Genomic DNA, 27,774 nt, shown 5'->3' with positions numbered 1-27,774 from the left:
ACAACACCCCTCCAGCGATGAAATGGTAAAGCCCTCCGCCGCCCTCGGGTAAACAGCCCCTTAAACGGGAATGCTGTGCGCGTCGCGCGTATCGCGTGATATGGCACAACTGTTTCAGCCATTGCTCTCGACCAATAGGAATGAAGAAACTGTCTTATAAGAACAGGTGCAAGGTCGCGTGTCACGCCCACTTGTTACCGGTCACAAACAAAGGTTTATACACACCCACGTGACGCGCTCTCCACCAATAGGAATAGCGAAACTGTCTGAGGTATTTATGGATATCTGTTTAAAGGCAGTGGACACTATTGGAAATTATTCAAAATAATTATTGTCATCAAACCTTTCCCGATTACAAGTAATGGGGAGAAGTTGAAAGTATAAAACATCGTGAGAAACGGCTCCCTCTGAAGTGACGTATAGTTTCGAGAAAAAGGTATTTTCCACGAATTTGATGTTGAGACCTCATCAGATTTGGAATTTGAGGTCTCCAAATCAAGCACTTCGTGTGGCCATTGTGCGACAAGGGTGTTTTTCTTTCATTATTATCGCGCAACTTCGACGACCAATTGAACTTTTTTTTTCACAGATTTGTTATTTTATGCATATGTTGAGATACACCAACTGTGGCGACTAGTCTTTGACATTAACCAATAGTGTCTAATGTTTTTAGACTCCAATTCTTTTGTTTTTTGGTTGATTTTCGTTTCTTTTCTTTTTATAAAGCTCGTTGTTGCTAACCATTTTCTATTGAGTCCTTGGTTTTTTACCAGACGGTAAACACAACTGGGCTGAAAAATGACTTAGCACACACGTCGGTACGCGTGCCCACTTATTAGGGTCCACACTGCGGCAATATATCATCTAAGATGCCAGAAATAAAGGAGAGCAATATAAATAAAGAAGAAGATGGATAAGGGGGCACAGGAAAAACACACGCATGGGGGCGGGGGGGGGGGGGGCGAAGGAAACCAATTGTAGAGGGAAAAAAAAAAGGATTTTTGAATTGATCATTTCCTCGCGTGCGACATCAATAAATAATTATCATCTTATAACGGCCTTGACCTTGTCTGATTGATGTATGTTTTTTGCAAGTTTAAAGACAAATTTGTTGTTGTGTACGAGTCCTAGATATTAAATTTTGAATCATTACCACAAGCTTTACAAAATGTGACCTGTCATGAGACAGGTGCTGTTTGAGAAGTCGCTGTTTTCATAAGAAAAATCTCTGCTGTGAAATTGATTATATTGGCATATATGTGTGACAACACCGTTATTTGACCAACAAGTAAATGGGGATAGCTTAAACACCGTGTCGGTGCTGTCGTTAGAGATACCGGAAGAAGTAATTCAACACCGTAGGTTTTGCAGTGTATATTTGAAGACGACATCATGTCTTATGTTACTTGACATTTCAAGTATGTTAAATGCACCTTTAGTAATTGTCAATGACCAGCATTCTCACCTTTTGTTTTCCACATTTGCATAAAGTAATAAGTCTTGACTAGACTTGGTCATCGAAGTTGCAAGAGAAAAAATGAGAGAAAAAACACCCGTATTGCATAAATTTGTTAGCTTTCAGATTCCCAATCAAAGGTTTCAGGTTCTGATATCTTTTAATATATATATATATATATATATATATTTTTAAACTATATTACTTCAGAGGGAGCCGTTTCTCACAGTTTGGTTTTCTATCAAGAGTTATCCATTGCTCGTTACCAAGAAAGTTGTTATGCTAAAAAAATATTTTGAGTAATTACAAATAGTGTCCAGTGCCTTTAAAAAACACAAAATCATTGTGGTACTTAAAGAAAGTGTACACTGTTGGTAGTTACTCCAAATAATTGTTAGCATAAAACCTTTCTTGGTGACGAGTAATGGGGAGAGGTTGATGGTATAAAACATTGTGAGAAATGGCTCCCTCTGAAGTGTCATAGTTTTCGAGAAAGAAGTAATTTTCCACGAATTTCATTTCGAGACCTCAGGTTTAGAACTTGAGGTCTCGAAATCGACCATCTCAACGCACTCAACTTCGTGTGACAAGGGTGTTTTTTTTTCTTTATTATCTCGCAAGTTCGATGACCGATTGGGCTCTCAAGTTTTCACAGGTTCGTTATTTTATGCATATGTTGGGATACACTAACTGTGAAGGCTAGTCTTGACAATTACCAATAGTGTCCACTGCCTTTAACAGCCTGTGCTCTTTTTCTCTCCCCTGCTGGTTTTAAACATTTAGGAGATACCCTAATCGAAATAATCTATTGTAGAACAACAAGTCCGATTTAAAAAAATATATGGGCGGGGGGGGGGGGGTCGAGGGTTCAAGGGGAGGACCATCCGAATTTAATATTAACTCATTACGATCAAAACTGAAACTCAAAAGGAATTTTCTTTGTTCGTGATCGATATTTCACCCGTGTGTTCTGGTTGATGATCCAGAACATGACTTTGTATAACAAGGCTGGCTTTTTAGTCGAATTTCTTGAACTTAGGTTTAACACGATTTGATATGAAAGTTTATTTTTTATTCATTGGTTTTTTGATACTTTATTCAGTATTTTTTTTTTTTATGACGAAAGAAAGACACGTCTTCTTTATGATCCTGAATTATTCAACTCCCAGATACCATATAATCCCTATTCCTTTTTAAATAAAATATAAAAACAAGTGTTATGGTCAGGCACCTCATAAAAGAAACCACGTATATCTACGTTGTTTGAATTTCGTAAAAGGTCAAACACGTTTGACATGATTTCTTGTTTAATTTTGTTTCACATGTCGAACGAAACTCATTTTAAGATGTGTCAAGTTATTTCGGAGGCAGGCACGCTTTTGAATTTTAGAATTCCATACCACAAAATCTCCAGGGAAAGCAGTGTAAATATCGGCACTCAAGCTGCAATGAAAGACAGCCATCAAGCTGGGAATGTTTTAAATCCGACCGGCTGTTCTTATTAATGTGTAACCTGTTTTACTTCGGGACAAGTCATTATGGTTTGGTGATGTACAAATTAACTAACTTATTCTGGTATCTCATAAAATTTGATGGTCTTGTTTCAGTTACTAAGAGGGCCTTATGGTAACATCTTGTGAGTATCTCTTTTAAGTAGTGCGGTTTCTGAAAAGAGCCGGGCCCAATTTCATGGCTCTGCTTACCACCGAATTCTGCGCTTAAGATCACGATTCCCCGCTTGACATGCTAGCGCCGAATTTCTGCGCTAGCCTTGTAAGCGTAGAGTGCCTAGTTTTGTGGTAGTACGCACGCACACAAGCCAAAATTCGCCGCTAACCCGGGAAATACGCTTGCCGTAAGCACAGAATCCCTGCTTCCGTAAGCGCCGCTTATGTACTTACGGTAAGCAGAGCCATGAAATTAGGCCCCGGTGGTTAACAACTGAACGTTTCGATCAGTCTGCTCTGATTGTCTTCATCAGAATGCTGGGCTCTGTTGTTGGACGATGCTTACTGTCTTGTATGAGATGAGCTGGTATAGAGGGACTTAGCTCTGAGGTGCTATCGCATAAGCCTTTATGAGATGGTGGACACTACATGTATAGGAGTGCACTGCTTGGTTTGGCTGTATACTGAGCGATTTACCAAGACCTATAGTCTCGTAGAATTGTGTCTACTATGAAACCTCATAGTTTAATTAGATTAGATTAGATTTATTTATTGTCCACGTTAAAAAACATAGAAACTTGACATCCACTGGCCAAACACAAGTATACACAATCAATATCTACAAAATAAGAGAAGCAAAGCAACAAGACACCCAAACACTAAAAAAAATGCACAAGCCAAAACAATGCCAACTGGTCACATGGGACATCAAGACAATGGGCTATGGTGTTACTACAAACCTCGTATAGTTTTACTTCCACCTTGCAAAGTTTTCACACGTGACTCAGAATGTTTGAGATTATGCTTTTCGATTTCAGTCTTTTTGTAGTGATTTCAATACTCATCAGATTGAAAATGATAATTTACACACAGCTTCGCTATCTTGATCGATCCTGTATCAAGTAGCAATGCAATTATCATCATTCATTTGAAAGGTTTATCCTTCTCGGCGCCATTCACCATGTAGAGCGTCTCCGGCTGTTACTTTAGTTTTAATAAAAAAATATCACTATTTCTTTTGAGTTTTGGTCAGATGTTGCTTTTTACTGCACAAAATTTACGATTTTTGTTGTTGGGTTGGTAACAAAGAGTAACTGACGAGCGGAATTTCAATCTGAGCCTTCCAGTTTGACTTGATTTTAGTTAGATTTTTTGTTGTACGTATATTATGAAACAAAACAATAGAATAGTTTGATACAAAAGGGTACATTTCATGTACACGTGTACTAAACCCTTTATGTAATTCTTTCCCAGGCAGTGGGCACTATTGGTAATTAATCAAAATAATTATTAAAACCTTACTTGATTGCGAGTAATGGGCAGAGGTTGATAGTATAAAACATAGTGAGAGCAGTTTTGAGAAAGAAGTAATTTTCCACGAATTTGATTTCGAGACCTCAGATTTAGAATTTCAGGTTTCGAAATCAAGCATCTGAAAGCACATAACTACGTGTGACTAGTGTGTTTTTTCCATTCATAGTTATCTTAGTTCATAGTTAACCTCGACGACCAAGATACCTCATTTTATGCATATGTTGAGATACACCAACTGTGCAGAGTAGTCTTTGATAATTACCAATAGTGTCCAGTGTCTTTTTAAAATTGTATCATCTTTGTGGTTTTGAGAAGTATTGCTCCACAATCCACTCCCTGGTCAATGTGTCCCTTTCTCTCTCTGCTACTTCTCTACTTCTTTTCCAGTTTCTCAAACCAGCTGGTGCAATTTCTCTTGTACAACAAACCGTACATGTAGCTTGAAATATTACCCTTCGTATGAGAAACTTGTATTGATCGCTGACACTTGGTCAAGGCAGGGGTTCTCGCGTCCTTGTGAAACCAAACAACTCCCACCGCTGCTTGGCGTGTGACAATCCACAAAACCCTCTTGCAATTTTTCACATTAAATAATATAATACAAGAATCCGGGAGAGTTTCTTGTCCAACAAAAAGTGAAAGAATATAGATATAGATATATAAATATTGATTTACCTCACACTTGTTTCGTGTGTGGCGAGAAGGGAGTGTTGGCTGTCTGCATATATGTGGTGTTTTTATTTGTGTTCTTTCCCCCTTTTTTTTCTCCCTGAAATATCGGCTGAGAATTCACCCTTTGATCATGATACAGCTAAACATATCCACATCCACATTTTATGCAATAAGCAGCTGTAGTCGTCTGAACAAAAACCAAGAAAACTATTTATTGAATTATTAAATAGAGCATATTCATCTTAAAGTGTTTCCGCCCAGTGGATCTGTCTCCAGAAGAAGTTGACGACCCTTAAAGTAAAAAATATCTTGACGTATGATTTGAAAACAACCACAGCACAACAACCTTAACCATTTATCAATTAAAACTCAGACAACCAGATATTAAAAAACTTTTGTGAACAAAGACAGATTGACCCGTCACTAAGTGAACATATAAACGTCGTTGATATCAATGAGTGAACTTGACATCTTTCCAAATTATTATATATTTCACAAAAGCATGATCAAAAAGTTTGAGACTAAGACTTCCCACTGGAGTATACTTAAAAAATCTTCAAGATCCATGTATTTTATATACTTGTTATTCTCAGACGGAGTCTTGTTGTTGCCTTCTCCAATTATGCCTTTTTGCTCATCATCTAAGAAATTTCCTTTGGAAGATTTACCTCAATCGTAATCTGTTTCGCTGGAGTGGAAATCTGACTGACAGTTAGAAACCAAATCAAGGAAAGTTTGTCCCCCTCCCTTTAAACCTTTTTTTGCCCACCCTCTTTGGAATTCTTGAAGAAGGATTTACCACACTTTCTACGATAGGCTACATGATCGGCTATGATCGGTTATTATCGGTTATTATCGGCTAATCGGTTAATCGGTTTCGCTGGACTAATAATCTGACTGACTGTACACTTTCTTGTGCCCTCCCTTTCTCAACATTCTTCCCTCCCCATGTAAGTTTTCCTTTAAGGATAAGCCATACTGCAATGATTTTATTCCAGTCCACCGGAGTGAAGAAAAAAAATCGACTTGTCTTAAACAGGAACCGACACTGTTTCATCGTGTGCCGACAAATGGACCAGGGTTGAGCTTTTGTTCCTTAATTCCCGTAATTCATTGCCTCTTGGGAGGAAAGTCTCAATGTTTCAGTGACAATCAAGAACTTCAGATTTATGGAGTGTGGTTGTTTTTATTATCCTTGCCTGGAGCATGTACTTGCACTTATTACTACCATTGAAGAAATGGTGAGTGGTAACGATCGACTAAAGTATGAAAGCCTCACCGACATTAGGCACTAGTGGCTAGAAAGCCTTCCGCATTACTTTCTGGTTAAGGACGTATTACATGTTTGTTAGTCAGTGGAGAGTGGAACAATATGGGAGTTGCAAAGGTTGAAGAGTACTAACTGAAATAATGTGAATCCATTTTGATTCAGCGACAAAACAAGACTGACATTTTCGATTGTTTTATTTTTTATTTGCCCCGCGTGGGCACTTCTGGGCAATTAAAACTGTAGATGCCATTTTCATGTTTTCATCAACAGTCCCCTTTTCAGCGCTTTCTTTCCGTCATTAACTATATACGATATTCTGATATTGTAATTTATTAATGATATATGTTACATGAGTAGGGTAGATGGAGCCTTAGATTTCGATCCAAACCGGACCTTCTTCAGGGGCATGAACAAATACAAACACATACATATCCACTAATGAGAAAAGAGGAGCAAAGGATAACAAAGCGGGAAAATTAATAGCCAATCAAAGCTTCTATTTTGGAAACAATTGGTTATTAAACCCAATAGGAGCAAAGTTGTAAGGAAAAAGGATGGTTGATATGAAATGGTGGACAAAGAAGGGTGTAAATTTAAATATAAAATGTAAAATTTTATTCCGTAACTTATAATACGGAATCTCTAAATTTTAAAAGGGGGAGGCCAGGAGGAAACCCGGGGCACGCACATCAATACGCCCCCCCCTTACATGCCTTGAGTTCGAGAGCAATTTACCAAGGGTCCCTTGCTAAATTGTAGCATGGTTGTAAAATTTTACAAAATGTACCTAATGTGAAAGGACAACAACTCGTTCTACTGTCAAAATTCTCTTGCAAAATCTTGTCAAACATTGCTACATTTTACAACCCTAAAATTAAGCAAGGGACCTCAGTTAAATTACTGTCGTGTGAATATCACTTTAGTTACACATATTGCTTTGATTGTACCCGAAAATGGGGGTAATGCAGTACAATAATCGTCTCACATTCACAGAATCTCCTGGTTCAGAAATTACTCCAGGTCACAATTATCAACTCAGTATCTGGGTCTGGGATTGGTATGGTAGGGAGAGGCAAGGGTAGAGGGCAGACCAATGTTTGAGTGGTTTATAGGTTTATGTTGCACCATGAATCTCGGTCATGATTTAGATGGAAATATAAATAGATTCTGACCCGTTTATGAAAGGTTTTTAGAATAGAAAGGAATGTTCATCTGTTGAAATCGATGCTGTGTTGACAAGACCCTGCCGTGCGAATTTTTTTGAAAAAAATATGGGCCAGGTATTTTGTGACAATATTGATAACACTAATTTCTTGCTTGCCTTTAGTTCTCTCATAATGAAGGTTTAAACTCTGACAGGAAACTTCCCCATCGTCTTGAATGCAAATTAGGAACTTTAAAGGGAATTTATACGTTCGGCAATCAGTCTTAATGGTAATACAAATGTATTGATTAGAAGTAAAAACAGCTTTTGATAATTTGAAGCATTTTGAGAAACATTTCACTTCGAAATAATGTGGCGATGTAACTCATTAGTATTTCACGTTTCCAGTAGTGAAAAGACAGTTAAAAAACCTAATATTCCTTTTTATTTTGTTTAAGTTGTTTAGTATTTGTGCAAAAAATAGTTAATGGCCTGACGTTTCGACCCTAGCAGAGTCTTTCTCGAAGGCTAAATGACAACACAACAAACATGAACAGGTAACTGTTTAGTATTTCTTAGAAATGCTAGAAAACTGCAGTAATTTTGTGCACAGGCCTATAGGAAGTGTTATCTGGAGATTCCGAGTCAATGGGTCATGCTGCCTAAAGGGTTAAAGGCCAAGTCGATTGGACATGACTGAGGATAGAACTTTGGTTTAAACTGTTTTTGCAAAAAAGTGAACAAGTTTATAACCAAAATGTGTTTTCTGGCTGCACATTTTTTTGGTGTGTTCTTTCAGATGCCTAAAAAGGTTTCAGTCCTGAAGTCTTTTAATATTTGAGAAAGAAATTACCTCTTTCTCAAAAACTACGACACTTTAGAGGGAGCTGTTTCTCACAGTGTTTTATGTGTCTACTATCAATATCTCCACATTGCTCGTTACCAAGTATAAGTTTTTATGCTAACGATTATTTTGAGTAATAACCAATAGTGTCACATGCCTTTAAGCTGTCTACTCGTAAAATATTAATACTACACACGTCGTCATTAAATGCAGCGATGAATGCAGCCGTCAGGTAGTACCGAATCAAGCCTGACCACTGTAGGAGAACGATGATGGGTGTTGAAAATCATTAGTGAAGGTCGATTACCAGCTGCTTAATGTATCTCTTAATGGCCAAAATCAAAGTTATTATTCCTCAGTGTTTATCAGAGATAAATTGTCGAAATTAGTATACAGTCATCACGTCTTTAACAATCTTGTAATTAAGTAATTTGTCTTTGTTGCTGGGGTTGGGGTTGTGACATCTTAAAGACGCTGGTCACCATTGGTAATTGGCAGAGACCAGTCTTCTCACTTAGTGTATCTCAACCTATGCATAAAATAACAAACCTGTGGAAATTTGAGCTCGATTGGTCGTCGGAGTTACGAGATTACTTTAAAAGACGAAACCAACTCGTCAAACGAAGTTGTGTGCTTTCGGATGCTTGATTTCGAGACCTCAAATTCTAAATCTGAGGTCTCGAAATCAAATTCGTGGAAAATTACTTCTTTCTCGAATTCTACGTTACTTCAGAGGGAGCCGTTCTCATAATGTGTTATACTATCAGCCTCTCCCCATTCCTCGTCAGTAAGAAAGGTGTTATGCTGATAATTATTTTGAGTAGTTACCAATAGTGGCAGTGGACACTATTGGTATTTACTCAAAATAATTGTTAGCGTAAAGGCTTATCTTGGTAACGAGCAATGGGGAGCTGTTGATAGTATAAAACACTGTAAGAAACGGCTCCCTCTGGAGTAACTAATAGTTTTGGAGAATCCCACCCAAGTGAATATGAATGTTTCACATAGCTCGGGAAAGCACTGAGTATACAGTGCTAACGCACATCGGTGTTTATGTTATATCCGTATAGGAAGTCAGTCTCAATTACAATGACTGTACATAATCGCATTCGTCTTTGGATTTGAAACAATATCTTTGGCGTTCGACCTTGGGCAAATGTAGGGCAACATAATTAAATTTGTGACCACACATTTATGATTACGTATTTCGAGACCTGGATCATTAAATTCTACATATCTGCCTAGCCGTATTAAAGGCAGTGGACACTATTGGAAATTGCTCAAAATAATTATCATCATAAAACCTTACTTGATTACGAGTAATGGGGAGAGGTTGATGGTATAAAACATTGTGAGAAACAGCTCCCTCTGAAGTGACGTAGTTTTCGAGAAAGAAGTAATATTTCACGAATTTGATTTCGAGACCTCAAGTTTAGAATTTGACACCTTTATTGAGGTCTCGAAATCAAGCATCAGAAAGTACACAACTTCGTGACACAAGGTTTTTTTTTCTTTCATTATTATCTCGCAAATTCGACGACCGATTGAGCTAAAATTTTCACAGGTTTGTTATTTTATGCATATGTTGAGATACAACAACTGTGAAGACTAATCTTTGACAATTACCAATAGTGTCCACTGTCTTTAAGTATTCTTTTGAGTAGGCCTATAGGGCCTATAGGCATACACCAAGGAGCCGTTTCGACTTGTGTAGGCCTACTCGTGTAGTCGTCAGGATTATTTATAACGTGTAACACAATAAGCATTTCGCAGTACATTTTAAAAAGTGGACCACGCCCTGCGTGTCTGCTATGTTCATTATTATAAGCCTCTTTTAATATTTATGCATGAGGTACGTCACAATGCTTACTCAAAACGAGGCGATGGGCGCAGCCACTGCAAGTGATGGGGAACGTGCGCCCATAGCCTCATTTTGGGTAAGAATTATGACGTCATGCATAAGTATTAAGAGAGGCGTTGGTGGGCTTTGTTGTTATAGGCACATCTTTTGGTGCCCCCGCCCTCCTCCAAAAGATTTTCAAGTTAGCAAAATGGTTATGCTTCACGGGACATGTTTGGGTTATCAAAAGTATGATTTTATGCCATGAACATTGAAAGAAATACTTGATTCACTCAATATCCGAACTTCCTTCACATTGCAAATTGTGGTATACATTTTCTATTGATATATAATGTACGGCGGTACCGATACAAGTCGTGGTTATAAAATAGAAACTGTGAAAACATCTCATGCTTTTATGTTTTATGAAATTGACCAGAGAAGATGGGTTCGGAATTCCCACTAACCTCTGAGATATCAAGCATCAGATGCATCTCCGCCGGTAATCGAAAGAACCCCAAAACACACTGATCGCGGCGGCATATATTATCACTGCGGCAAGTTTACAGGCAACCAGTTTCAATCTCCAATAAAAACAATCATTCGCATTTCTGTTTTCGTAAACTGTTTTTCTTGGGAATAGTGCAGGGAGTTGAGGCTGAAAAAATAGTCGACTTTTGTAGCAAATTGAAACTGTAGTTTCTTTTTTCATTTTTCCAAAACTAGTTCCCTGTCACTCAAGATTGTTTTAAATAATGTGCCTACAGGAAAGACGATTATAGGCCTACAAAACTCTTATGTCATTAAATCGCTCTCTGTCGACGCGCCAATGGACAGGCCACGCTTTCCATATCTAGGGCAATCAAACTATACATCATCAGTAGTGCACGTTGCTACATCTTGGTGCCCAGGCGTTTACGTTAAAAACTTCCAGCGATCACACCTACAAACAACATTTCTGCAGTCGGATAACATTACCCAAAAATCCACAGTTACCATGTCCAGACAGTAACATGATTACAATACAACACGAGTGCTAGTAGAGCTCGACACCAATTCCCGTGTTTTCCCGCGCCAGCGTCGGGATTTGATTGGTTCATGTTTCATCTTAAAAACCATTAAAAAAATGAAGATGAAACTGCATTGGTAAATAACGTCAGTTTCACAGGTTGGTTTTCGGAGTAGCGAGAATGAAATGCACCCGGAGGGTATGTAGGTGGGAAAGGTTTAGTGCACTAAATCATCACCAAATCCGCTTGACATTTCTTAATACTTGTTATAAATGAAGCATATCGAGGACTGTGTAAATCTTGTCTAGCTTTCCGATCGGCTGATATTTCTCGTGGAATGCGATCTTAGTTGAAAAGCTGAGTATTGGGTTGATCTGAACCATCGTATAATGACCATACCTCCACAGGTGACTGACATTTCCGATGGGCTGAGTATAGATGTTACACTTATCAAATATCAGTTAGTGATAATATCAAAAGTATATAGCAGTATCACAATAAAATTAACTTTTGGTATCATTACAACATTGTCGCGCATTAGCAAAAGAATTTTCTCCCATATTATAACCAAATTCAAACTAAAATTGTGAAAGGTCATTTCTCTGACATTTAAATTCACAGCTGTGTAATGAACTCCCAGCAACTTTCAAATTGTCTCCAACACACAAGCTCTTTAAACGCCTCGTTGAGACATACGCAGCTCTGTGTTGCGTTCGATCGCTTTGTGAATTTATTCCTCATTCCTGTGCACCTTTACCATATTTTTCGGAAAATTATATTATTCAACACTGCATGTAAATAACACTTTGTGGACGTTTGTTAGTCCAAATAGTCCCTTCATTATGTGGACTTCTCTTGCTCATAGGTTCACACTTCGCCTTAAACACATCACTATCGTGATTTTACGACTGGACCAGTAGGCCTATCACTCTAAAAGACCATTACTGTTATATGCGAGTCATTACGCCATCAATGCTTAGTTCACCGTATACAGCCGAATTGTTAATGAATCAAGTTGATCATTATCAACTTCATTTATATTGTCATTCTTTTGTTTAAATAATATGTTTTCTTTATTTCGAAACGGCTTTCTTGGAGCGTTGTCTTCTGCCTATAAAGTTCAGCGCGGTGAACTTATCCCTATTTTGATTTAGTCTCTCATTGCGACAACGCTTTTCAGTCACTTCTAAGTGTTTATTCTGCGACACCTATAGGCGACCGGTAAAAACCTCATCAAAAAAAAAAGAAAAGAAAAGAAAATATAGAAAGCCCCAGTCACGTTTGCTCTCTGGAAAATTGATCATGAATACAGCCCGACACTTGCGGGAAAACATGGAAACACGGAGCGGGGATGAGAGGAGGAGGGGGAGGAGGACTGATGAGCTCCTTGAGCTGAAGACTAGAGAAAAGCTCGTGTCCCCTCAATAATGTGCTCTTGGCGATTAGAAAGTACGTTTTTGATGACAATTGCGAGGTATTGGATGATGAGGAAAAGGCGGCACTTCGTGAAAAGATTGGCAGCCGGTGCCGCACATACGTGTGTTGTCAACACTCTGGTTACTCACGCGCCTCCAGCGCGTAATTCCCTTAAATTAATATTTTGGTCCCGCAAATGATCTCCTTAAAAGTGGTTTTGTATATTATATTGGATGGTGTCCTGACTCTTAAGAGACAATTATTGTTGAAATTCACGGTCAAATATGGAATTATTGAAAAAGAAGAAGCCCATGTTTCCACAAAACAAGTGCAATAAGATGTTTTGAGATACGTTGGACCCATTTTTACACTGTTTTGATTGGGTCTGTCTGTTAACACTCAAACCAAACCCTGTTTTACTCTAATGGTGTGGATAGACATATACCCAAACCAAACAGTAACAATAATGATTCCACATGCCCTCACAAGTAAGAAACTGTGTGTGTTTGAGGTGTAGTAACTGTTTTATAGACCCTCTCCTTGTTTTTTTTGTTTTTTTGTTTTTTTTGTTTTTTTACATTGTTGGAATATTCCCGCAATGTTTGTAACAGATTAAAGAAAATGGCTCATAAATATCAACGGGGAAAGCCCACACAATATTGCTCTACCAAAGATGTATCATATCAAAATGGCTTATTGCACTTTATTTTGATACGGCACAACGTCTGTATTAATTATATATAATAGCAAATAGATGTGCATGACATTCATTTCTTCACAGAGACATTCTCCCCTCCATCTAACCTTTTTTTCTTCCTATAAGGCTGGCATTAACACCTTTCTCTCTCTCTCCCCCTCTCTCTCTCCACAGGAACGGTATTTTGGGTTTGACCAATCAGCAATGAGAGTTTTTCGTAGAGGAGGACAGTCAGTTAAATCTACAAGTGCGTCAAGCGCCAAAGAACTTGGTAAGTGTATTATAGGTTTTCACCGCCAATGTTAACACAAAAATCGATCAATCTCATTTACACGCATTCACATGTTACGCATTTCCCCTAATCCACTTAAACATAGGATTGAGCTATTAATGCATTCAAGAGATTTCGTTTTGCTCTTGCGGATTCGTTTCAGTCACTCCTTTACCTATAATAGGCATTCAATACTACACTTTGGCAATTCTTAAGTTGAATTTCTATTCCACCTATTAACACTTAATGAAATTCTGGTTGACCACCAGGGGCCGATTTCACATAGAACTAAGATTGATCGATCGCAGTTGCTAAGTAAAGTGTGATGTCACAACACAAATTACTTAGGTGATGTCTTACTGACAAATTGTCACCATGGAGCTAGAAATACCTCCCTACCTCCATGGTATTATGATGAATTGTATTGGTTTGTAAAATCGAGCCCTGTTCTCGCTGCTGGCTTTCATGAAGTCGAATGAATCTTGCGGCCTAATGAATTAATCGCTTAATGTAGCAAATTGAATTACTCCCTTTGACCGTTGAATGCTTATTCATTGGAGCATTAATTTTGACGAATTTCAATGAGCCGGGTGTTCAATTTGTTTTTGTTTTTGAAACAAAGACCTATTTTAACACGTAGATAACAATCAATGGCAATATACCAGTAACTTGGCTCCATCTTGTAGTATTTAAATAATAAAGTAAGAAGCCACTATTATTTGTTTTTAAACTACACCAAGTAAATCACAAATTATACAACATGAACAAGGGGAAGTCATCTAAAACAGGAGTCAACAATTTAAACAAAGATCATACAATTGAATGTTAAAGTCATACAGTTCATCCTCTTCAGAATTGGTGATTCATTGACGTCATTTTTGAAAAGTAATCACTTATTCTTAAAGAGTGACTATATATGGACTTAAACAAGAGAGAGAAAATTAAAGGCAGTGGACACTATTGGTAATTACTCAAAATAATTATTAGCATAAAACCTTACTTGGTAACGAGTAATGGGGAGAGGTTGGTAGTATAAAACATTGTGAGAACTGCCTTCCTCTGAAATGACGTAGTTTTTGAGAAAGAAGTAATTTTCCACGAATTTGATTTCAAGACCTCAGGTTTAGAAATTGAGGTCATGAAATCAAGCATCTGAATGCACACAACTTCGTGTGACAAGGGTGTTTTTTCTTTCATTATTATCTCGCAACTTCGACGACCAATTGAGCTCAAATTTTCACAGGTTTGTTATTTTATGCATATGTTTAGATACACCAAATGTGAAGGCTAGTCTTTGACAATTACCAATAGTGTCCACTGCCTTTAAATGATTCTCATTTTGATTCCGGACCCTGTATACATAGTCACAATTATCGTGCTTTCAATACCGAAACCTTTGTTTGTTGGCACATTCATCTACAAGACGCAATACTAAACATGGTATGTGCAAATAAACTAGCATGTTACTCCATTTTGGGGTGAGAATTTTTGCCGAACAATCTTCTTAAAACGAGCTATACATTTTAGAAAGTTACGCAGACACACGATCGCCATTATTTGTTGGGTTTAAACCATGGCTCGATGATAAATAGTGCATGATAGTGGTTGTTAAAAACCACTATGTTATCTGAAAGTAAACCTTTTCGATTACTGTAAGTGACGCACACTGTAGTGCATGTTCCAGATAAAGAGAAGGCTTAATGCGAATGCACAAGTATGACACAATTTAATATAAAAACAAAAGATAGGGTATGGCTTGACGTTTCGACCCTATCAGAGTCTTTCTCAAAGGCTAAATGACATAACAACAAATATAAACAGGTAACTAAGTGACGTCAGCAATGGAGTGAAAATACATGAATATTGAGCGAGAGAGAGAGAGAAAGAGAGAAGTTTAATATATATTTCTAAACCCCCCAAATATATTTTGTTTGTATTAGGCGATACTTTCACCTATGAATTTTGACCCGTGTTTAGATAAATTTACAGTGGTCAATAAAAATAAAATAACTATTGCAATGTACGTGTGTTTCATAAACTCCGTTTTAAGAGTTCCGTCCGTTGACTGCGGTTCCCAATATCAAACGAATTGCGGGATAAGTGATGTAGGGTTTTACAAAATGGACTTGAGTGGTTTTATGAAACCAAGAATGAATCAGGGATTATAAAGATGGATGTTTCAGGAGAAAAAACATGCACTGTAGGGCTACAATTGACAATGTTGAAGATTCACTTTTACATAGAATAAATCATTTAAAAGAGATCTATCTACAGTGTCATCCCAAATTTCCTATATTTTTTTTTTAAATGTACATTGAATATACAGAATTGACTGATCTGACAAAATAGTCACAATGTGTGATCAACCATGTAAAAAAGCAATCATCATGGAAACATTTGGGCTTAATCAATTGTCCTTAGTATGAGTTAAAGCAACCGAAATCTGATACTTCTTTTCAAAGGCAGTGGAGACTATTGGTAATTACTCGAAAAGATTATTACCATAAAACCTTACATGGCAACGAGTATAAGGGAGAGGTTGGTAGTATAAATCATTGTGAGAAACGGCTCCATTTGAAGTGACGTAGTTTTCGAGGAAAACAAAGTAATTTTCCACGAATGCGATTTCGAGACCTCAGAATCAGATTTGAGGTCTCGAAATCAAGCATCTGAAAGCGCACAACTTCGTGTAACTCATTAGCTTATAAAGATGTTTTCTATAGTATTTTAACCGTTTTATTGCATCCAATTGGATTTTGCTGTACATCGTTTTAGGGCATCTGCTTTTCAGCGTGAAAAGTAAAATCTGTTTTGGTTCTATTTTTCTCCAAGTACTCAAAAAGCATTGCGCATATTCCGGGTCGGGAATTATCCGGACCCGTGTCCCGTAGGCCTGCTGGATCAGATAGAACCAGGTATCTGTGTCAAACTGACGCATAATCCGAACTTTTGCATTGAAATTGATCAAAATGTTTAAACATTTCTGAGTCAACCTGACCCAGAAATGGATCAGGCCCCTGAAACCAAGAATCCGGGTCAATTCTTACTCAGGAATGTTTAGAGCTCAACTTATTATCATCGATGTAAAATTAATGCAAATAACAAAAACACCTACTTCTACAGTCGTTTCCATTGGGTCATTTGTGAACAACTATAGCGATGTTAATATCTAGACCTCATTTTCTTCACTGCAATCGACAACACGATTTCCCATTTGACGCAGTTTTTAAACGCCCCATTAATTTGCCATACTATTTAACGGTAAATTTAACTTCATGGGGGTAATAATAATAATCAGTAATTCAGTTTTCTGCCTCATGTGGTGTTCTAAACATGATTGGAAAAACGGAGAGACAATTTGTAGAAGCATCGAACCGTATTCTTGCAAAGAAAATATGGATTTTGTAAAATGTCTGTACTTGTCTACGACTTTATGTAATTGCTTATTAAAGGGAAGTTATACGTTCGGTAATCACTCTTAAAGGAACACGTTGCCTTGGATCGGTCGAGTTGGTCTTTGTAAAGCGTTTGTAACAGTTTTTTATAAAATGCATATGGGTAGAAAGATGTTGTAAAAGTAGAATACAATTATCCACACAAACATGCCTCGAAATTGCGTGGTTTTCCTTTTACCTCGTCGACTAACACGTCGGCCATTTATGGGGGTCAAAATTTTGACTCCCATAAATGGCCGACCATGTTAGTTCGCACAGTAGAAGGAAAACCACGCAATTTCGAGACAAACTTGTGTGGATCATTGTATTCTACTTTTAAAACATCTTTCCAACCATATGCATTTTATAAAAAACGGTTACAAACGCTTTTGTTTTGACCAACTCGTCCGATCCAAGGCAACGTGTTCCTTTAAAACTAATGGCAATAACAAACATTTGGTTGAAGAAATCAGCTTTCGATAGTACGATTCAATTTGAGCAATAGTTCACTTCGAAGCAATGGGTTAATGTAAAAAAAAAAACAGTTTTTATGCCCCAAAATTTAAAGTTAACCTGCGTAAAATATTCGTTCCGGATTGTCGGCGACATCCCCAAAACGCGACCACCTTTTAAAATGAATTTTAAACAGCTTTGATTTATTGTACACACACCTACATTTGTATTTGGTTGTCATAATGGAACGGTTCCAAAACCACAGACATACTTAAACCGTTAAACATCTTCTTTTCTTCTAAAAAGGATTCAGCATTCTATATAAGCAATTCTGTAGGTCGCCGTCAATCAGCAGACATTGCCCATTAAAAAGGATTTCCAAACTAATGTCAATTAATGAGCTAACCAAACTGCTGGCACGTGATACTAAATAACAACATGACATAAAGTTGAATTTCTTGCGATTAATTTCATCTGCAATCAATCAATGTTTTTCTCTAATTGACCATTCTTTTCCCGTTTAACATGAATTGTCCCTCGGTCAGGCTCATTTGCTACCCCCTCATGTCAGATTTAAAACGTTCAATGGTACTCTCCGGGAATAATTCAATCGGTTTTAAAAACCATCCAATGGAGGTCCCGCTATTATCAAGTTGAAGACTTTGCAATCCCTGGCTGACTTTAAAGAACCTATCTATTATGAGATAAAGCTTTTATGATCTGAGTGAGTCTTTTTGAAGACTTCCTAGCAAGCCGCCATGTCGAAGGTTTTCATTTGAACAGTACTAGGTCTCGGTCGGCGGAGTTAAAGTGCCTCTTTGATAACAAAGGTGAAATTTAGGTCGATCAATAAATAATCTTTAAAAAAAAGACAGCACTTTCCGAAGTGATTTTTAAGTGGTAAAATTCATTGTGTGAAATTCTGACCTTGTCAATTGATATTTTATCAGAAGGGAATATTATTTCAATTTGCGTAACAAAGGAGCCGTGTCTTTTGTGTTATCTGTTTGTCAACTGATTGTTCACAAGGTGAGAAAAAATTATTAAAAGAAAAATGGTTGGTAATAGAGCACTCAAGGCCCCCGGATAAACAGAAACATTTTAAGAAAGGTTAAAAAACAAATACAAAATTAACATGACTATGGTAATGAGCGAAGAAGACTAATCTCAATCCAAAAATCTGTCAGATTTAACAGATCATGTAATATGTCCATGTCGAGAAAAATATCATTCCAATCAAATGCAGTTCTATTCAATTGAAAGAAAACATGTTTCAACTATGTCCATTGGAAAAGGAAATCGAAACATGCACAAAATGCACGCCCATCACAATACCAACATAATATGATAGTTGTAATAAACCCTTTTCCGTTTGCTTAACTAAAACAGGGCCACATAACCTGATTTTATTTGATTGACTTGTGTTCACAACCTTCAAAATAGGAATGGTGAACCATGAGAAACGATGTGATTATTCTGAACATCAAAGACTGACGTGTCGGGAGCTCATGCCTTGCGTTTGTTTGTATGAAGCCCACACCTTGCTAAAACGTGTGCAATTTACTCCCCCATTTTTTCCTTTTTTCTTCCCTCCCTTCTTTTTTGGGTGGTGGTGGTGGTGGTGGGGGGAGTGGAGGCACTAAGAAACAGGCATGATTGTCATAAGTGTACACAAAAACTATATATGTAACGGTTTATAGCAATCACAACTAAATTTTAGTTAAATGGCAAAGTAAATGATTCATATAATCACACACTAAAAGTCAACAAAAATAAAGAATAAAATACGTTTTTTTCACACTTCTGAAAAAGAAGAAGATGAGCGTTTTATACAAGTATGGCGCACAAAGCCCATAGCGCATGGAATTTAGGCAGGCATTATTTATATACTGCTCAATGATGGAAGATAACATTAAATCGTGTATTAATTTTTGGAAATTGCACTATTTGATTTTTATAAACCTTTGAGGAAACGAAGCTGTTAACTTTTATTACTCTTGAATTAATGTTGAAATAATGACACAAAATGTAAATTTTCCCTTTGTGAACAGTGTAGTATCTTGCCTGCCAAAAAGGCACTTGGATGTCACTCTTCTTGTAAACAAAGGTTAATACATGGTAATCCATGGCAAATTATAGATCGGTTTCCAGCTGAAATTCAATCTAGCATCAGAATGAGATCTTGAGAATACAAACAGGGGGTTGAAGTAGGTTTGGAATGACAAACCGGGACAGGATTGGGGTGGACGTTAACATGAACTCAACACGATTATAAGCTCAACCTGTAGCGGCAAAATTAGGGTAAAACTTACAATAATTTGTGTATAAATTATATTGATTTATGTATTTACTTATTTATTTATTTTGCCTGCAGATATATATATATTTTATATATATATATTACTTTCTTTCTTTCTTTCTTTCTTTCTTTCTTTCTTTCTTTCTTTCTTTCTTTCTTTCTTTCTTTCTTTATTTTTGTTTGGAGAAGGGGGACGTGCCCCCTCCTCTGTAGATATATATATTTGTTTATATATATTACTTTCTTTCTTTCTTTATTTATTTAATTTTGTTTGGAGAAGGGGTGGGGTCATTTTGAGACAGGGGACGTGCCCCCTCCTCGTGCTCTATCCGGGGTCAGTGATGACATTGACTATATTGACTATGTATAGTTTTAGAAAATATCTAAACACAAACACAATCCATATGCAATACGACCAAACGGCAACAGAATATGAAAACTGAAACTAATGTGGTTTAACGTTTAAAAGTACATTCTCGAATCTATAGAAAAAGGTTCGTGTGTAGTCGTCGATGTTCCTTCGCGCAGAGTTCCATGTTAAGGTCGCCTGTTCTTATTCTAGGAGGTCGTGGATTCGTTCATCACAAAATCCACCCGTTCAACCCGTGGGTTTTAAAACACGCACTGAGTGGCCGTGCGTGTTAGCTGAAGGGCCCTCAAGTCTCAAAGCGAAGCTGTTCTAAAACTGTGTTCTGTATTAAACTGTGGTTTGTATAATGTAAAGGACAGTGTCATCTCTCGTAAAAAATCTCAAATCTAACATCCATCTATGTCATTCTGTTGTTGTAGAGTGCCCTTATGACGTCATCACTCAACCCGGCGAGTACTATATTCGTGCAGATGAAGCTCATGCTTGCACGTGGCTCTTCATAAGCGGAGCTAATTCAGTGGTCGAACTGGAACTGGTAGAGGTGGAGTTACCATGCGTTGATAACTCCTTCATCGAGGTATGGCTGCCATAATTTCTCAAACAAGTTTGATTGTTTGTTTGTTTGTTGATAAGAGATGTTAAATTTGTACCGGGAGTAAAGAATATTAATTTTTTTTTGTTTATACCCATGCACCGATGTGTGTTAGCACTGTACAATCAGTACTTCCCCGAGTCCTGTGAAAACAATATTACAGTCATATTATACTCGTTAGGATTAGAACCCACGACCCTTGCAACAAGAGCAGTGTCTTACCAACTAATCAGTTGATGGTAATTAAACAAGATACAAAAACAATAATATTACGTTATTAAACAAATATTATGTTTTTATATAGGTCAGATATACACGAGTAATATATAAAAAACAGTTCAGTATGAGTGAAGTAAGTGCATAATCACCGAGACCGTGCCAACCCATTGTGCACAACCTGTTCTGTTGGAAACCAACACTTCTACTTAAAAGATATATTAATTTCAAGTGGCTTTCACATTTCAAGCAAACTAGATCGACTTTGTAAAATCCAACTCTACCTCTCATTAAACAAAAAGGTTACGTTTGTTGTTGATAATTTTATTATAGATTTCCTCACTTTAAGGCTTATGCAGACGATTGTTCACATTTGTTCTGTTCGTTTCATATTGCAACGGAGAAAAGTTAAACCTATAACATGCTATTTGCAATGGGTAGTGATAAGTTCCCGCGTATTCATGAAATAAATCCGGACCGTCGATGAGAAAAGCTTTTGCCACAATTCTTCACAAAAATGGGAACTATTACGTGGATGGTTCGATATCAATGATTCTCGTTCATGACAGTTATTTGGAACAGTTACACCAGACCAATACAAATAGGAAAGGAAAGGAGGACAATAGTGCCCTAGTTTGAAAATAATCTCTTACATATAAATTGATTTAGAAGACAAAGGAATCCATAAACTCAAGCTAAGTTTTGACCTATTTTGTTTGTCTATCCCCAAACAATGCAGTTCTTTGACGGAGTTGCGCTTCAGATGGGCGTGTTTCCAACCGAAGCTGATCATGAACTGACGTCACAGGAACGAGTCAACCGCCCCTGTAAAACAGGCAACCGTGTACTAGTGTCCTCTCAGAATGTGGCCATGCTAACGTATCAGTTTCCTCCCTCCGGAGCCGCCTTCAGGTTGCTGTTTAAGCACAAGAGCATCCAGGATCGTAAGTAGACGTTAACTTGTAAAAAGACTGTCATCATCAGAAGAAGAGAGAGTGGGTGAGTTTCCTGGGTCATCCCCGGTCTGCCCCGGTGCGTTCGAATAGCTTTTGATGTCATACTAGGTGCTCACTCAGGTCAGCCCCCAGTGCCATGCTCTTGGAGTGGGTCACTTGGGGGCTGGCCCTATAGGATAACGACGTCACTACGAGATTGTTGAGTGATCGTTCGTGTAGCTCTCGTCAAGGGCTCACCTGAGTGGGTAGACCCAGTGAAGCTAAATGAACGCACCCCTTTGTAACAAGAGAGACAAGGACCATATCCAAATTGGTGGCGACATCAACGGGGATAAGGCTTTTACTAAAGGTGTTGGTAGAGAAGTGCCATACTTCAACATGCGGAAATCTAGCCGTAGCCGTAGCTGATGTAGCCGGCTAGATTATATACGGCTAGATTAGACAGCACATTCCATCAAATAAAGTTTGGTGTATAGACCCCTTGCATGATAACGTCACAAGTCCAAGCACCGCCCTCATTGGTGGCCAGTAAAGACCTATCATTTAGCAATGTTGACCATGTAAGGGGTTTACTATACATTACGCTTATGATATTGAAAATTACAATTTGTGACATTGAAAACGATGATAGTGACAATGGTACACGGGAAGACAATTGCGACGTTGAATATGATGATGAAATAACAGGTATCACGACGGTGGAAATGACAAGTTACAATACTACAAGTCCCGACACTGCAGTGGCGATGACAACTTAATAGATAGATTTCACATGACGTCATTGACCACCATCTTGCGCGCGGTGCGCACTACTCTCAGCCAATGATATCCTTTCACGCGTGCACGTTTCATCAAAGATGGCGGCTATTAATACACAGAGGTCTAGAATGCTTACAATACCAGTCTATGCACTCAATATTTGATGTTTTTGTGTCGTCCTTGGATAACACTCAAACTCAATAATATGATACACGCGTAATTGTGTTTGCTATCTGCGCATTGTAAATAAATTTATTGGATCTATTTGATGTCGGCCGTTTGTGTTTGCAGGATTCTGCACGGCAGATTAGACAAATAAGATGGTCCAGAGAAATAAGTTTGATACTAGCAACGAGTGTCAATACATGTATCTATCGGAATAAAAGTAAAACAAGACTCATCTGTAAATAATCCAAGCGCTGGGTAAACTCTAACTTCTTTGTTTGAACTGGCTGAAAGGGAGTTTTCTTTTGCCTTTCATGTAAACTGAGTATAGAGTCATATACGGTATCTCTCAAATCTGATGCTGCCATTTTTTTAATCTCGATGACGCAATTTTGTATTTATGGGTGTCTATCCTTTTTAATAATGTGCAAATTTGTGTGAATCTACACAATATGTTATATAGGTGTATGTTATGTAAATATTAATAAACAGAGATGGAGGCTTATTTGTGTATTATTGATATCTTTGTACAGTCAGTTTTCCTTGTCCCACTTCTCAGCAATAAATATGTCGGTTAACAATTAACATGGTTGTTGTGTGTGCGAACAGCTTGTAACATCTTCATCGCTGAAACATCCGGGGCCTTCACACTGAGCAATTACGGAAGAGAAAGAAACTGTTCGTTCGCTGGTATCTTCCCCGGTTACATCAACGTAATGCACATGGCTGTCGGAAGGGAGACCAACGAAGCCAGGCTTAAGGTATATTTCCGTTCGAAGGGGAAGTTAATTTGAAAAGGGATATTGTTTTCACCTTTCGGTTATTATCACATAAACTACATTCAATGTCCCGAATGTCTTGAAATCCTGCCTTTTTTTGGATAAAAAATACACACACAGATGGTTTATGTTGTAGGTAGCTTCTTGATGTGTAGCCTTTTGACGTTTGTTTAGACTCTCTGAAATTGAAAGTGGAAAGATTTAAACACACAAAAAGAGAAAGTATTGGTTCGAGGAAATCTACAAATCAGCCAGTGCCGTCTTAATTTGAAGTGCTGAGGTGTCAGTGCGAAATAGAGCATGGAGCCCAACCACCACACCTTGTGGCGGCAAGCGAACATCTGATTATGCTCTATTGCTCTGGTTTATGCCTTGTTTTCCTCCATAATTATAAGGACACCTTTGCTTTTGTGCCACGCAGCTTTTTGCAACTCATAGCATCCACTTTATTTACGGACATTAAGAGGACTATAAAGAATATGTTTAGCAAAGCTATCGAGAGGCTCAAATCGGCTAACAGGGATTATTTATCCAGCAACTTTGCATTTATTTATATAATTCTGTATTTATTTTCCTTATTTCTTCCTTTTTTATATAATTGTTTTTCCGTTAATGGTTTGTCCTGTGCTATTGTAACTTAATTGTTTGTATCGGTCGAATAAATAAACATAATAATAATAAATATAATAATAATAGTCATCTTGCCCCCGGCAATAGTCGCCCCACAAAGTCTCCCCCAGCATGTTCGCCCCCAGCAAGCTCGCCCCTCCATGAACAAACCCGCCCCCACAGAGTCGCCCCCACCAGAGTCGCCCTCGACAAAGTCTCCCCTAACATGGTCGCACCCGACACAGTCGCTCCCCCGAGTTCTAAGAAGATTAGTTAAGTCTTGATTTTTCTATAGTGTAATGAAATTTATTCAAAGAAATTAAGACTGAACTTATTTTGTGCACACTAAATGCTGATATATAGCAAACTGTGATTTTAAAATATCAACTGATACCGTTTGTTCAGCATTTTGCTCCGCTATACAAGGGAAGTCTTTCACTGGCTGGTCATCTTTTTGCATTGACACCTCATTTCTAGAACAGCGTCACCGTGACGCACTGGCCACAACACTAAACAAACCACAGAATATATGAGTTACACTTATTACTTGTTGTTGTCTGTTTTCTGGACAAAACAAGGACCAGAGGCAAACAAGCAGCAATTTAAAACCAGACTATGCTGCGGGGTACAGGTTTATCGCACAGAGCCAATAAGTGTTGGCAGGTGGAGAGGAAGGTCTTAAATAACTACAGGTTATAAGTGTTGGATTCTGTTGCGGTGTAATTTATGAACTTGGACTACAATATCCACCCGATGACTATGGCAAGCTAGTCGAAACATTGAGACCAATTAGAACCATAAAATCTTCTCGGTGGTAATAGAATATCAAGCAAAACAAGTCCTCAACAGAACGTACCTGGCAAGTAGATCATCACACATGGTGTTATATCACAATCCAAATATTGATACCTCAACATGCAATACCTCAAATCTCCTATAATATACATCCTCATTCGACACTAATATAGTGAAAACTATTGCCAATTACTCAAAATGATTTTTAGCATAAAACCTTACCCGGCGACGCGTAATGGGGAGAGGTTAATAGTAAAAACATTGTCGGAAATGGCTCCCTCTGAAGTAACGTAGTTTTCGAGAAAGAAGTAATTTTCCACGAATTTGATTTCGAGATCTCCAGTTTAAAATTTGAGGTCTCGAAATCAAGCATCTAAAAGCACACAACTTCGGTGTTTTTTTCTTTCATAGTTATCTCACAACTCCGACTACCAATCGAGCTCAAATGTTTACAGGTTTGTTATTTTATGCATATGTTGAGATACACCAAGTGAGAAGACTGGTCTTTGACAATTACCAATAGTGTCCAGTGTCTTTAAGCTCAATCGCCACCAGTAGTCCAGCCTGAAGACGGGCAGAGTATAATGTTCGAAACGTCGAGAGCGCACCCTCAAAAGAGATTTACACATGGTTGTATAGCCGCAAGTTTACTATTTTATTTACATTTAGTTTCTTCATATTTCACATCATGCAAAGCTTCAAACAATACTTAATATCCACCCTCTTCTTAATTCCAAAAACAGTGCAAAGACTTCAACGACATGGCGATGTTCCTAGAAGGCAACTCCTTTGAGTTCAGCAAGATGAACATCGAGCAGCGAATGTGTGGCCGTACAGGCACGTCCCCGTTCGCCCGGAACATCAGCCCTGAACTTGTAGCTCCCTCCGTGGGTGAAGCTCATGGCCGAGACGCGGCAATCTCATCACTGGTCTACAAAAACAGAGCCCAGTGCACCTCAGGTAACATAAACTACATGTATTTTTTTTCAGACAGTGATGATGAAGTATTTATTATTTATTTATTTGTTTATTTATTTATTTCAAGATCTTTAAACATGAGAGAAATTCATGTTTCTCATATTCGTACTAGAAGTTGTGTTGGTGTCAAAATTAATTTTTCCTTAAAAAGCCCGATCCCCATAGGCTTTGGGCCAATAGCAAATCTTATGGGGATCGGGCTTTTTCTATTTATGCTCCCACCCTTTGGGATAATTTACCCATTCATTTGAGGATTATCACCAACTTTGATATTTTTAAAACCCATTTTAAAAGATATTATGTTTGACTCTATCATTGCCTTTTCTGTGGTGTTATATTGTTGATTGTCGCGTATTGGTGTTTGTCATTGTTTGTTTTTGTCGTTCTTATTATACAATGTAACTTTGCTGTGTTTTGTTTACACTTTTTAGCTTAATGTTTATAATAATTATGTAAAATTCTGTAAAGCGTTTTGAGATTTTTCATGTAAGACGCTATATTAAAAATAAATTATTATTATTATTATTATTATTATCAGCACAACGACTGTTTTACATTATGGTCATGTGTCATAAAAATGATGTGACACAGTGGCGAACTATATGCATCGGCCTTTAGCAAGTAGATATACACACAGTGTTGTGTCATGTACTTATATAAATACATCCGCATCCTTAAAGCCTGATCAGACGTGGCCTTTAAAGTTACGTCATCGTTTATAATTTCATCAAAAGCACCGACGCCCTACATGCAACTGTGATTTCTACTTGGAGGGGGGGGGGGGGGGGGGCACGGGGGAGTGGGTGGTAATGCATGACTTGAAATGGGTTTTCACAGCGACTGACGAAATGAGCATTCGCCTCTAAAGAAACCTTTTCTTTGCCGAACTTAAAACGATTCCGACACATCCATTTCGTCTATTAGTGAACAGCTGGTTATGATGGTTTGGGCGTAAATGCCACGGTTGAACAAGTGGCGGATCTGGCTTGATCCTTAGCTAACTGCTGATTACCCTTGCCCAAGATGACACTTCATATTGGAAGTCAAATGTCTTCCAGTCGTTTTCTCCTACAGTGGTTACATGATCCTGAGAATCTTATATGATGACGATTGCAATGTCTTTTCTTGCAGTTTAAAGGCAGTGGACACTTTTGGTAATTACTCAAAATAGTTATTAGCATAAAACCTTTCTTGGTGACGAGTAATGGGGAGAGGTTGATGGTATAAAACATTATGAGAAACGGCTCCCTCTGAAGTGCCATAGTTTTCGAGAAAGAAGTAATTTTCTACGAATTTGATTTCGAGACCTCAAGTTTATAATTTTTTTTGGAGGTCTCGAAATCAAGCATCAGAAAGCACACAACTTCGTGACACAAGGGTTTTTTCTTCTTTCATTATCATCTCGCAAATTCGACGACCGATTGATCTCAAATTTTCACAGGTTTGTTATTTTATGCATATGTTGAGATACACCAACTGTGAAGTCTAGTCTTTGACAATTACCAATAGTGTCCACTGTCTTTAAAAGTCCTTTTCTTTTTGATGTTACACTTAGTCGTTCACGTGTGTTGTGCTGTGTTGTAATTTAGCCTTCGAAAAAGACTCTGCTCTAGGGTCGACACGTCAGGCAACTACCTTTTTGTGTGTTTGCATTTATACCCTCGGTCCTTTTGGTTGGTAAGTTGATTGCAACAGCTATTATAGCTTTATTTTTTCTTTTACAGAATTGGAAACTTAACCACCGTACATCTTTTTCTCGATCCACAAT

General features: G+C 37.8%; 1 protein-coding gene across 1 annotated transcript in view; it reads left to right on the top strand.

The window, feature by feature from the left end:
- The window catches only part of LOC139937275 (corticotropin-releasing factor-binding protein-like), a 38,290-nt gene that overhangs the window by 4,608 nt on the left and 5,908 nt on the right, over nt 1–27,774 (top strand). Inside the window, exons 2-6 of the mRNA XM_071932376.1 lie at nt 13,505–13,601; nt 20,577–20,734; nt 21,705–21,909; nt 23,455–23,606; nt 25,772–25,988. Coding sequence (XP_071788477.1) covers nt 13,505–13,601; nt 20,577–20,734; nt 21,705–21,909; nt 23,455–23,606; nt 25,772–25,988 — 829 coding nt within the window. The remainder of the gene's footprint in view (nt 1–13,504; nt 13,602–20,576; nt 20,735–21,704; nt 21,910–23,454; nt 23,607–25,771; nt 25,989–27,774) is intronic.

This window comes from Asterias amurensis, chromosome 5 (genome assembly GCF_032118995.1).
Source record: "Asterias amurensis chromosome 5, ASM3211899v1".
In the NCBI taxonomy this organism is placed as follows: domain Eukaryota; kingdom Metazoa; phylum Echinodermata; class Asteroidea; order Forcipulatida; family Asteriidae; genus Asterias; species Asterias amurensis.
This window is presented reverse-complemented; position numbering and strand designations above follow the sequence as displayed.